This window comes from Macrobrachium rosenbergii, chromosome 28 (genome assembly GCF_040412425.1).
Source record: "Macrobrachium rosenbergii isolate ZJJX-2024 chromosome 28, ASM4041242v1, whole genome shotgun sequence".
Taxonomy (NCBI): Eukaryota; Metazoa; Arthropoda; class Malacostraca; order Decapoda; family Palaemonidae; genus Macrobrachium; species Macrobrachium rosenbergii.
Genome location: NC_089768.1, coordinates 820,270 through 832,380, shown reverse-complemented (window position 1 = coordinate 832,380; position 12,111 = coordinate 820,270). Strand labels below are relative to the sequence as shown.

Here is a 12,111-nt window from a genome sequence, read left to right as displayed (position 1 = left end):
TGTAGTTAGGGATGGTGTGTCTTGTATGTGAGAAAGTGTCATGTGTGGTTCGGAGTGTTATTAAAATAGGAAGGTGGTCTGATGATAGGTCTGTTTGTGTTTTCCATGTGATTGATGGTGCTATGTTGGGTGAGCAAAATGTTATGTCTGGGGAAGTGAGACTAAAGTTGGCTTGGTGTGGTATGTGTGTGTGTGCATATCTGTGTTGTTTAGTATGTATAGCTGGTCTAATTGTGTTGAGATGTCTGTGCCTCTTTGTGTGATGTCTTGATGGGCGTACCAGTCTGTGTGTTTGGCACTGAAATCTCCTCCCAGAAGTATATCTGGGAGGGTATTCAACGCCTGCAGTCTAATTGTGAAGTTTGCTGGTAAACCCGGTGAATATTCTGGAGGGATGTACGTGTTGATGATTGTGATTTGTTTATTGTGCCTTATTTTGATATTAAATGCTTGTAGTTCTGTATGTCTGTCTACTTGTGTTAGTGTTCTGATGTACTGCGTTTTTTCAATGTAGGATATGTTATGGTGTATGTATATGAAGAGGCCTCCGCCATCACCATGTTGTCTGTCTTGTCTGATGGCTGTGTAATTTGGTATGTTGGGTGTTTTATGTGTGTGTTTCAGTTTTGTTTCTTGAATGATGGCTATGTGGATCTTTTGTTTGTGCATGAAATGTTTTAGTTCAATGTGTTTGTTGCGAATGCTGTCAATGTTTAATTGTAAGATGTTTATGTTGCAGCGATTATGTCTAAGTGTGTGAGTGCGTGTATTTAGTGGTGCATTTCTGTGGGCGTTAGGTGAGTGTGTGCTATGGGGTGTTGGGGTTTGTGGGGATGTTTGATTTGTAGGAATGGGTGATGGTGTTCTGGGATTGGAGGAAAGTGTGGTAGATGTGGGAGATGGTGATCTGTGTGGTGTTGGTTGGTTGGTGTTTTGTTGGATAGGAAGTGGTTGTTGTGTATTGTTATTGTTTGTTTGTGTGTGTGTGTTATGGCATATGATGCACTTCCAATGTACATTGTAGTCTTTTAGTGTTCTCAGTGTGGTGCACCGAAGGTGTACCCACCCACCACACAAGTTGCAGTGGACTGATCCACCCCGGCGGGTAGAAGCTGTGACTCGTGTGCTGCAGATGGGACATGTGTAGGGGCCTGGGTTTAATTCTATGTCACCGGCTAGGATTAATTGTAGGGATATAGTAGCCGGGTTACCATATCCCTTCAGAGAAAAACTGGAGATCCAGTTGCGGCGCCCACCCGGCGCGGTACCCTGCAGAGCATTGGGGAGCCACTCCTCCTCTTCTCCCCTCCCTTGTCTTCGCAGTGGGTTGTATTGTGGATGTTTGATCCAGGCGGCCGTTGTTCCACCGCCGTCTGGAGAGGTCCCACGACGATGACGCGTCCACTCCGGAACCCGGTACAAAATGTAATGACATACTATATAACCAACAACAAATGCCAAGTTCAAGAAATAACTCAATTCATCCCTTTCAGAGCTAAACAAATTAGCTAGTAGTCTGGTTAAATTGCTTAATAATAATTATAATCAATCCCTATTCAATTGTATGCTTACTATTCTAAGCTCAGTGGCTGAGGCTTTCTTTCTGGGTCTTTGAAGTCTTCCCTGCAAGAAAATCTCATAAACTTAATAAAGGTCTCCTAGAAAGAAGCACTGTCTTATAAAGTCAATTCCTGGTTCTCCTCATTCAAATACTCAGTTAGTATAACTAGGACTTTCAATGAGCTGAAGTGTATCCATCTCCCAATAGATAATTAATACATATACATGTACTGCAATAGCCATTAACTCTCAGAAGCTTTTGTTACTTGATGCACTCCCTCAAAAAATAGTGTATCAATGAGGGAATCTGTTAAATGGATTTCCTGATAAATTTTCTCTCTCTCTTTTAACCTCACAAGGAGGCAGCCAAAAACTGAACACAACCCTTGATTTTCACATAACAGTAGTACAGTACATGCATGTCCTCTCAAAAAGAAAATGGTGTGAATTTAAATACACACTCTTTTACAGTTTTCATACAAAATTAATACAATTATGAGATTTTCTTATATGATTAGACAATTGCGTATTTCAATTTGAGGGATAACCCGGCCAAAGTAATCTTGGACTGGTAAGCCCACACTTTCTTTCTGCAACTGCAGTCACTTCCTTTTGTTTTTCTGATAATTTTCTACTATTTTCAACCTTTCTCTCATATAAACTACTAAACTTTAAAATTACTTTTGAGTGCAATACTACTTTTATCATTTTATTAATACCTTCACTGGGATAAAAATTTAAAAATAATGTCCTCTTCTAGGATTATCTCAGAATTTCAATTTCTTGCTATATCTTTCATTAAATTTGTATTAATTCTGAAAGGACACTCAGCAGTATTCCTGTCACATTCCTTTTACCTTCTTGACTACGAGACATCCACAGTAAAATCATGTTATGTCTTATAATTATACATTATAAACAAGCCTTTCACTTAACTTTACCAAGATCCAGATGCCTACACCCCTACTGATGACATGGCCAAGTACATAATTTACATTTCAACTGAAAAATTTTAGCTACTTACATTTTGAATAATAACTAATGAAATTGTTTCAACAGCATAGTCACATCATTCATTTTGCTATCCTCCAGTTCAATCAACTTTCTAAATTATATTCATGGGAAACTGGAAGAAAGTGTATATTACCTGTCATTCTTATATATTACAATAAATTCATGTCCTGACAATGGCATTCTTGACTTGGCTGGATGCCATCTGCTTGTGACTGCCAAATACCACACTTACTTCATATCACTTAATAAAAGGGGCAAACCTACCTGCTGCACATGCACTGGGGCAACTACTATAGAAATCAGAAAAATTACTTACTTATCAAACTGGCACAAGCCAATATGTAATTCTCCCCAAGTATGACACAAAACCAGCAAACTACCACATATATCATTATTCTGAAAGAAAAAAAAAGAAAGGAATTAAGTCTAAGTACAGTACCCAGTATTGTGGCGGAATTTACACCCACAAACAAAACAACACTCACCCTGATCTTCGGTTGCTGGAGATGGGTAAAGGTTCACGGTCGCCAATCACAGCACACAAAACCACAAAACAAAAGTGCAAACAAACCCTCCACTAACAACGAACGAAAAAAAAAGACATGCACCATCAATATCGGTACCGGTATCCAAGACAAAAAAAAACCAGACGAACTGCCCGTTCACTTCCAAGGTTGGACCTCAACTGCCCAAGACTTCCCCAAAACCGAAAAACTCCCGACAGACAGACAGACAGCGCCGTAAACGAACTCCAACAACCGAACCACTCACAACGACAATTACACTCTCTCTCTCTCTCTCTCTCTCTCTCTCTCTCTCTCTCTCTCTCTCTCTCTCTCTCTCTCTCACAAAACGTTGGGAAATGCCAGATACAAACAAATTTATTCATCCCTCTATAATTCTCCCCCCTTTTTAGCATTTCCCAACCAACACCTTTCACACTGCATTCAAATCGCCTTTATAACACCCACGGATGCTCACTAGCAGATCCTCTAGATCGCGTTCACGGGCACGTAATCATTCTCTCAGAATCATTCTCTCTTCTAGCAACATTCAAATTCACATCTTCTCCTCCATTCTCTCTCAGATTCACGCTATCCTCTTCACTATTACCACTCTCAATTTCATCCACAATCTCATCTATACCCTCTAACTCGTTCCCAAATACCTCCCCCAATTCTTCAACTAACCCATCCCATTCGCTCATTGACCTTTCCAATTCTTGCAACGATTCATTCATGCTTTCAATCACTCGTCTATCACTGCTACGCTCTCTTACTCTTACACTTTTGCTCACCTCCAACCGTTCACTTACCCCTACACGTTCAGTCAACTCAGTTATATCAAACCCGCATATGCTATACGTTCTATCCATACCATCCCATTCATCCGTATTACACGCTTTATCACTCATTTCCACTTTGGCACTCACACCCCTATCGCACAAATTACGACCACTCCGTTCACTTACGTTCTTCCCTTTCTTACGTTTCCTACCATACTCTATCAAAACAAATTGCTGATCCTCATGCAACAACCCCTCACGTACATGCATCACACGCACCGCTTGCATCCTGGAGGACCCACCCATTTGAACCCCCTTCACACTCAGTTTCCCGAATTCGCTGTCACAGTCACCCTCTTTCGTCTACATACACTTGATACATGCCCTTCCATTCCACATTCGACACACTTCGCTCTCGGTTCTGAACACATTCTCGCATAATGCCCATTCTTACCACAGTTGCCACATATTACATTCACTCGGGTACCCCTACAACCATTAGCAATATGACCCACCTGTCCGCACCTGTAGCATTTAACCCCTATCTTTCAGTACACTCCCTTACCAAATGTCCCGATTGCCCACACCAAACACGCTCCTAAAGCCCACCTACACTCATTCTTTGTATGTCCTTCCTTTCCACATCTAAAACACTTCGCTCGACTTCCACTCACTGACCTTCCCCTTTGTACACTACTATCCCTAACCCGTCCAACCTGTTGTTCCCTTACAAACCCACCATTCATCCTCACTGGCACCTCCACATTACTTGCTCTTACACTCCTATCTATTACACTATCGGCCATTCTCATTGGGCCCCTCAACACTGCATCCCTAAAGCTTCCAAACTCTGGCACTCTCTCATCTACCCCAGCCCTTACACTTACACTTCTGCTCTCTTTTATAACCCTGTCAAGCTCATAATCTTCTACAATTTCCAAAATTTCTCCCCAAGTCAACCTTTCATTCGTCCATCTTTTCTTCTCCTTCCACTTCAAGTTCACAAATTCTCTAACTCCATCTGGCACTGTCCCTAACAACTTCCGTACTAACTCCTTACATTCATCTATCCCATCATCCCCAAACTTCTTCCTTGCCAACGTCTCCAGCCTACAAGCATACAGTGACAAGGTTTCCCCAGCTTTCATTCTTGCCTCATCAAATTCATTCTTCCTCTTATACTTAACACTCGCTTTCATACGCTCGCTTGCTCAACTAGTCTAGCTTTCACCTTGTCATACTCAACATCTCCCACACTCATAATAACCCTATACATATCAAGCAAAAACCCAGTCAAATATTCTCCTAATTCTCGTGCCCACACTCTCTTACTTTCCCCATACTTATCCTGACAAAACCTTTCATACTCCCTAAAGAAATCATGCATATCCCTACTTCCATACTCATTATACCTTTCACACCTGGGTACCTCCCTCACATACATAGCCTTTCTCACTTCTTTCTCACTTTCTTTCTCACTTTCGCTACTTTCACTCTGTCCTTTCATACCCTCTTCCAAATACAAAGAGTCCACTTCCGCACTTACATTCATCTTACTCATTACACTCTTCTTCCCCCTCTTTTTATCCACTTTTATCCACTCACCTCCATCCACCTCACTATCACTACTGCCTTCACCCTCTCCCTCCTTTCCTGCCTTTCCCACTTCCTTACCCTTCTTACCAGTTTCCTTTCCCTTTCCCTTCTTCCCTTTTTCTTCCCCTGACTTATCCTTACTTTCCCTCTGTTCCTTCCCTTGCTTTTCATTCCCCTTTTCCTTACCCTCCCTTCCATTCTCTCGTTTCTTACTTCCTATTTCCACATCACTTTCATCACTCACGCTTCCATTCACTTCTTCCTCCTTTTCTTTCTCTCTTGGCCCTTCACACATTCCAGAGGACCTGCCTCCAACAGCCCCTTCTCCAAAAACACCCTTGAACATACCTTTCACCATTTCTTCCACACTTTTCATCATTCCCTCCAACTTTTTATCCATCCTCTCTACCATCCTGTCTTCCATTCTCTCTTCTGACTCTTTCATCTCCCCTTTCATTTCTTCTTTTGCACTTCTTAGCATTCCCCCCATCTCCTCCAACTGACTCCTCAATCTCTCATTCTCACCCCTCAACCACGTATTCTCCTCTCTCAACCTCACCAGTTCCTCTTCCATCCTTCTCTTCAGTCACACTACCAGCCACCAATCTCAATTGCAGCTGCAATACCAGCTGCCCCACGTTGGGCGCCAAATATAATGTGGCGGAATTTACACCCACAAACAAAACAACACTCACCCTGATCTTTGGTTGCTGGAGATGGGTAAAGGTTCACGGTCGCCAATCACAGCACACAAAACCACAAAACAAAATTGCAAACAAACCCTCCACCAACAACGAACAAAAAAAAAGACACATGCACCATCAATATCGGTACCGGTATCCAAGACAAAAAAAAACAGACGAATTGCCCGTTCACTTTCAAGGTTGGACCTCAACTGCCCAAGACTTCCCCAAAACCGAAAAACTCCCGACAGACAGACAGACAGCGCCGTAAACGAACTCCAACAACCGAACCACTCACAACGACAATTACACTCGCTCTCTCTCTCTCTCTCTCTCTCTCACAAAACGTTGGGAAATGCTAGATACAAACAAATTTATTCATCCCTCTATAGTATACTCTTCTCCATTGATTTAATCAGTAATTCACAACTTGATCTAATACTGTACAGAGCTGTCTATGAGATCAAGTTGTGAATTACTTTGGAGCAAGATAATTATTTCAGTAGTATCCCTCTGTGCAGTAAAGGAGAAAATAGAGACAAAATACAAATAAGTCAGATTCTCCAAATGCAAATTAAGCACAAATATTGCTAATCACTTAAAAAAAGGAATGCAAAGCACCTTTGCAAATGTTACTTATTCTTTCTTATCAGTTTTTACTATTGCTATTCAATTCATCTTGAGCATGGATTTTATTTTACACGTGTTTTACCAAAGCATTATTTGTTAGGTCTAATGTACACAATATAATCAGTTTTAAACAGCATAAAAGGTATGAAGCCTTTATATTTAAATTCAAAGCATTCACAGATTTTGCTTATCATGCGTGCCTCATATCTAATGGTTACACTTCATACTGCTATGTTATTTTGAATATTCTAAGCCTGCTTATGCCTGAAAGCAGCATTACCAACACTTCTTTCCACCCTCACAGTGTTGCCAACCATCTGAGCACTGTTTTTTAAAATTTTTGTGACTTGTACATAAATTTTAAATACACACTCTCTTGGTGAGGAACCTCTAGATAGTGTTGAGGTCAGATTACTGAAGGACTAATGCAGTAAATATCCCTTGATAGAACGTAATTGGTATGACTGTGGAGATACAAAAATACAGTACAAAAAAATACTTGCTTGCTCAACATGAAATCCACAGGCAAACACATATATCAGCATTCATTACTGCAAATTACAGCTCACAAGATCCTCTTCAAAACTTCCAATAAATAACCATAAATACCAAGAGAAAGAAGAAAAAATTAACAATTTTTACACCATCTCTGAGGTCTCATGTAGGCTATGAACAGTCTGTAAAGCTGAAGTGCCAGGTAAACAAGATCTGATAACGAGTCCAAAAAGGCCAGGGATTGAAGAACATCCAGATAACAGAGAGTGAGCAGTAGGGAAGGCACAACGAGGTGATGAACTATTTGAAGAAACAGCAGAAGAGGATGCAAGAAGCTGCTGTCACAGCTCTCAGTCACAAGCAGTAAGAAGAAACCTGGTGGTCAGTTGAAGTCCTGTGGGATAATAAGAGAACACAAAGGGCCAGCTAGACTCTGGGAGCCTCAGTTACTGAAGAGAACTGGAGAGTAGCAACACAAGTCATGGTTCTGCCTGGGGGATTGATGGTGCTCATGTGCATGAGATTACTGGTAGACTCCAACACACTGAAGCACGAAACAAGACAGCCTCCTAATGGTCTTTAGTAAACTTTTAATGAGGGGAGGCCTTGCCAAAACAGCAGGGGTTAGGCCATCTGGCAGCAGAATATGCAAATGTGGACCCATGACTGAGGACAGGGTATCAGGTTTTTTAGATAATGAGGTAACCTGAAGAAACTGCAGAGGACACAGTTGAGCAAATGGTAAAGGGCACTGAAGCTGTCCAACACCCAGAAGCCAACAAAACACATTACTCTTAGTATATTAGGGAAAAGACAGGTGTGTAAGCACAGACAGGCATGCAGGAGCAGGTAGCAGTCAAATAGACAGCAGTGGCTGATTATCCAGACACAGTCATATACATGAAGGCATTGTGCATCTGAATATTAAGATATATTACTTAATGTTAATTCAATATACAGTCATACTCCGAACTTGCGCGAGGTTAGGTTCCAGAATCCCTCACGCAGGGTGAATTTTCACGTAAGTTTGGCAAGGTCTCTAAAAATGCTAATAAATGCTTATTTCTAAAGTTTAAACACTAAATATGACCCTAATCACGCTCCCAAATTATTAAGTCAACTTTTAAATGATATTAAAGTTACTGCAATTTCATTTAAAAGTTAGCTTAGTACATTACCCTTAAAAAGAAAAATAAATGGTTGACATAAAAGTTGAGATTTGGAAGAGAATTTCTCTCTCTCTCTCTCTCTCTCTCTCTCTCTCTCTCTCTCTCTCTCTCTCTCTCTCTCTCTTTTCCAACCGATCTATTTTTAGAATCGTCTCAACCTCTTTATAACAACTTCTTTATTCTGCGTCTCTTTCTCTTTGTTCTGAAATGCTTTTTCATGAACAAACAGTGTTTTCTATTTTGACTAATACAACTCTTAGTTATTATGTCTCTATGTTTTAGAATGTATACACTAGCCATTTACACTTCGTAGACGATACAGGTCAAATTAGATCAATTTAAACTGTCTATTGTACAGGTAACAGGTAAAGACGTATAGAGAATTAATAAGTTGTAAAAATGTGTGAACACTAACTATGAGAGAGAGAGAGAGAGAGAGAGAGAGAGAGAGAGAGAGAGAGAGAGAGAGATAAGGGTTGTCCTTACTTAAGAGAGTGAAATTATTTATCAATTATTATGGAAACTGAGAAAGTTACGTATATCTTAGTTTAACCAGACCACTGAGCTGGTTAACAGCTCTCCTAGGGCTGGCCCAAAGGATTAGATTTATTTTACGTGGCTAAGCACCAACTGGTTACCTAGCAACGGGAATTACAGTTTATTGTGGAATCTGAACCACCTTATGATGAGAAATGATTTTCTATCACCAGAAATAAATTCCTCTAATTCTTCATTGGCTGCTCAGAGAGTCAAACGCTGGGCCAACAGCTTGCTAACCGAAAGCTCTACCCACCCTCCAATAAAGAGCTATGGAGAATGAGAGAATAACACACAAAAGAGAGAGAGAGATATTGTCCCTACTTGAAATAAGGGATTTTGACAAAGGAAAAATCTATTTCTGGGTGAAGGCCTGTGTCGCTCAGTGAAATGTCCCTATACAGCACACATTTCTAGGTATAAGTATTGCTAGATATACCAGAGAAAAAAGCCAATAGGATGCCAGAGTTACTACCTCTGGATCGATACATCCTTATAGGATGTCGGTATGTCATCTAGGAGCGAGTGGAAGCCACTACCACAGACACTTAACCCAATAGACTCCTCCTCACCAAAACCCCTCTGCCTAAGAGGTGCCGATACGACGGTCCCACCACTGCTACTACTAATTCTACCCACAATGCACCATCCCGAAATAGCACCCAAGCTTTTTTGGCTAGATCAGGGTGGGAAATATAGAGAGGGAAGGGTTCACTGAGCGACACAGGCCTTCACCCAGAAATAGATTTTTCCTTTGTCAAAATCCCTTTTCTGGGCTTGTCCTGTGTCGCTGAGTGAAATAGTAGCAGAGAATTGACCAAAGAAGCTTGTAAATTTAAAAAGGATTAATGTATTAAGGATAAAATAAAATTTTTATTTTGAATATGCTTTTTACTAATCCAGAAAAGCAAATATAAAAATAAATTAGTACAAAAGGACTATAACTGACTTAATTAATGCAAATTAATGTGGTTACAATCTTAAGATTAGTAAACAAACTAGTAACCATCACCTATAAAACAAAATTTAGTGAAAACTTAACAACTAAGGTGATGGCGGAGGTGGGTCATTGCCGAGGCTAAGTACATTTCCCCGCTCACGACGGGTAAAAACAGTACAACAGACTCGGCAAAGGCTTATACCTCTCTTGATAGCGCAGTGGGTAGCGTCTACTGGAGTCGCTGAATAGGTTTCATGTCAAGGGTTCATGTCCCGATGATACCAATTCATTTATCACTTATATATATTCCCCTTGACGACAATTCTCCATCAGGAGATATTCCCGAGGTAGCGTGAATTTGATATTAGCGACATTTGTAGCTTCATGATTATATATATATATATATATATATATATATATATATATATATATATATATATATATATATATATATATATATATATATATATATATATATATATATATATATATATATATATATATATATATATATATATATATATATATATATACATATACACACACATTTCATTTATAATGTCAGTAAAGGCATTTTTATTAACTATTATTCAGCCAATAAGGACAAGTAGTCATAAAATGTAATCAATAACATGACTTTCTAGTTCTGCAGAATGGATGTATTAAACTCTCTACTTTATGCATTACTGCTGTTTGCTCTTGCATATGGTTTTCTTTAAAGGTCCAATCAGTTACATCTTCATTGGTCTAAATCTTGACTGAACACAGCACCAAGGATTAAAGAGTTTAAAAATGTATAACAATATTTTGCTTATGATAATCAAAATCAGAAGTAGATTACAAAGTAAACTGTAACTAGATTTAATATAACATGCAAGGCATAAGAATGATTCTGCTTATATTAGCATTACTGATAAAGGAGACGGTAAACTTACATGCGGCAAAGTGAGCATCATAGAAACTAAACGCTGAATTCCCTCTTTGGCTGTCTGAACCATAAGCTGGGCAACATTCTCACAGACTCCTGCTACAGACACTATTTCCGTGATGGGAAAGGCCCTTAGGAGACATGAAAACAGCCACACTGCCACGGTAACTAATTTAAACTTACTAGAATGTGCTGAAAAGTCAACAGAGATTTATTAGTTCAGTACAACTTTCTAGTAACAAAATTTTGTAAAATTCTCACTTACATCAAGACGGGATATTGAAAGTAAATGCACTGAAATATACTGTTATAAATCCTACTTCATTTACAGAAAAGAAACAAAATCAGTTAAGGTCACAGAGCTAGAACTTTCCAGTAAATTGCAATTACGTACATACAGCAAGGATACTGACAAACCATACAAAATATTTAAAAGAAAAATTTAATGTTCTGAAAGAAAATTGCCATATATGATGGCATATAAGACCCCCTTTCTCCCCCAAAAAATGCTCAAAATACACACCAGGGTCTTATATGCAAAGTTGAGGTCTCTAGTACACTAATGTTTACCCAGATGCTGTAGAATGCCTAAACTTGTACCAGGCCAAATTCTATAACACTGTAATATTAACATTATTTACTCAAAGTATCATCACTATTATTACTACCTTTATTAATATCACAGTAAAATCCCTTTAAACTAGCGCCTTGGGACTAATCGGTAATTTTCATTTTCCAGCTGCACAAGAGATATACTTCTGAAATGCTATACATGTATCCTAAACTGACACTTTGTCACATATTTTTCACAGTTTTAATTATTAAATATTTCCTAACATCTTAAGCTGAACACTATTCTATGCCCACCTAACTACAACGGCAGTGTGAAGAGTGTTTAAATCTGTACATTGATACTGCAGATAAGATACACATACCCACTCACGCAGCATACGCAGACTGAAGCTATGCACAAAAATGCACTTACTGTGTGTTTGTTCCCCCTGCCTCATCTGTCCCTCTATCTCTGGCAAAAATCTTTCTCTTTTTCATACAGAATTTGACATTTGTTCACCACAGTAAATGCATAGTTTATCTTAATATGATGTGTATGTGTACACACTGAAAAGTATAAGTAAGTAACACTATATCACTGCTTTGGTTACAATACTGTACTGTATAAATATGTCAATAAAAATATTGGGGAGGGGCACAGTAAGTGTGTGCAGTAGTTTGGTTAACATGAATGTATATACAAGCAGGCCAGACCATACTCT

At 39.3% G+C, this 12,111-nt stretch overlaps 1 protein-coding gene across 1 annotated transcript in view; it reads right to left on the bottom strand.

Moving 5' to 3' along the window:
• Positions 1 to 12,111, bottom strand: part of LOC136853966 (uncharacterized) — a 222,665-nt gene that overhangs the window by 108,789 nt on the left and 101,765 nt on the right. Inside the window, exons 6-7 of the mRNA XM_067129883.1 lie at positions 10,845 to 11,029; positions 2,891 to 2,970 (exon numbers count right to left, since the gene is read on the bottom strand). Of these exons, the coding sequence (XP_066985984.1) occupies positions 2,891 to 2,970; positions 10,845 to 11,029 (265 nt within the window). The remainder of the gene's footprint in view (positions 1 to 2,890; positions 2,971 to 10,844; positions 11,030 to 12,111) is intronic.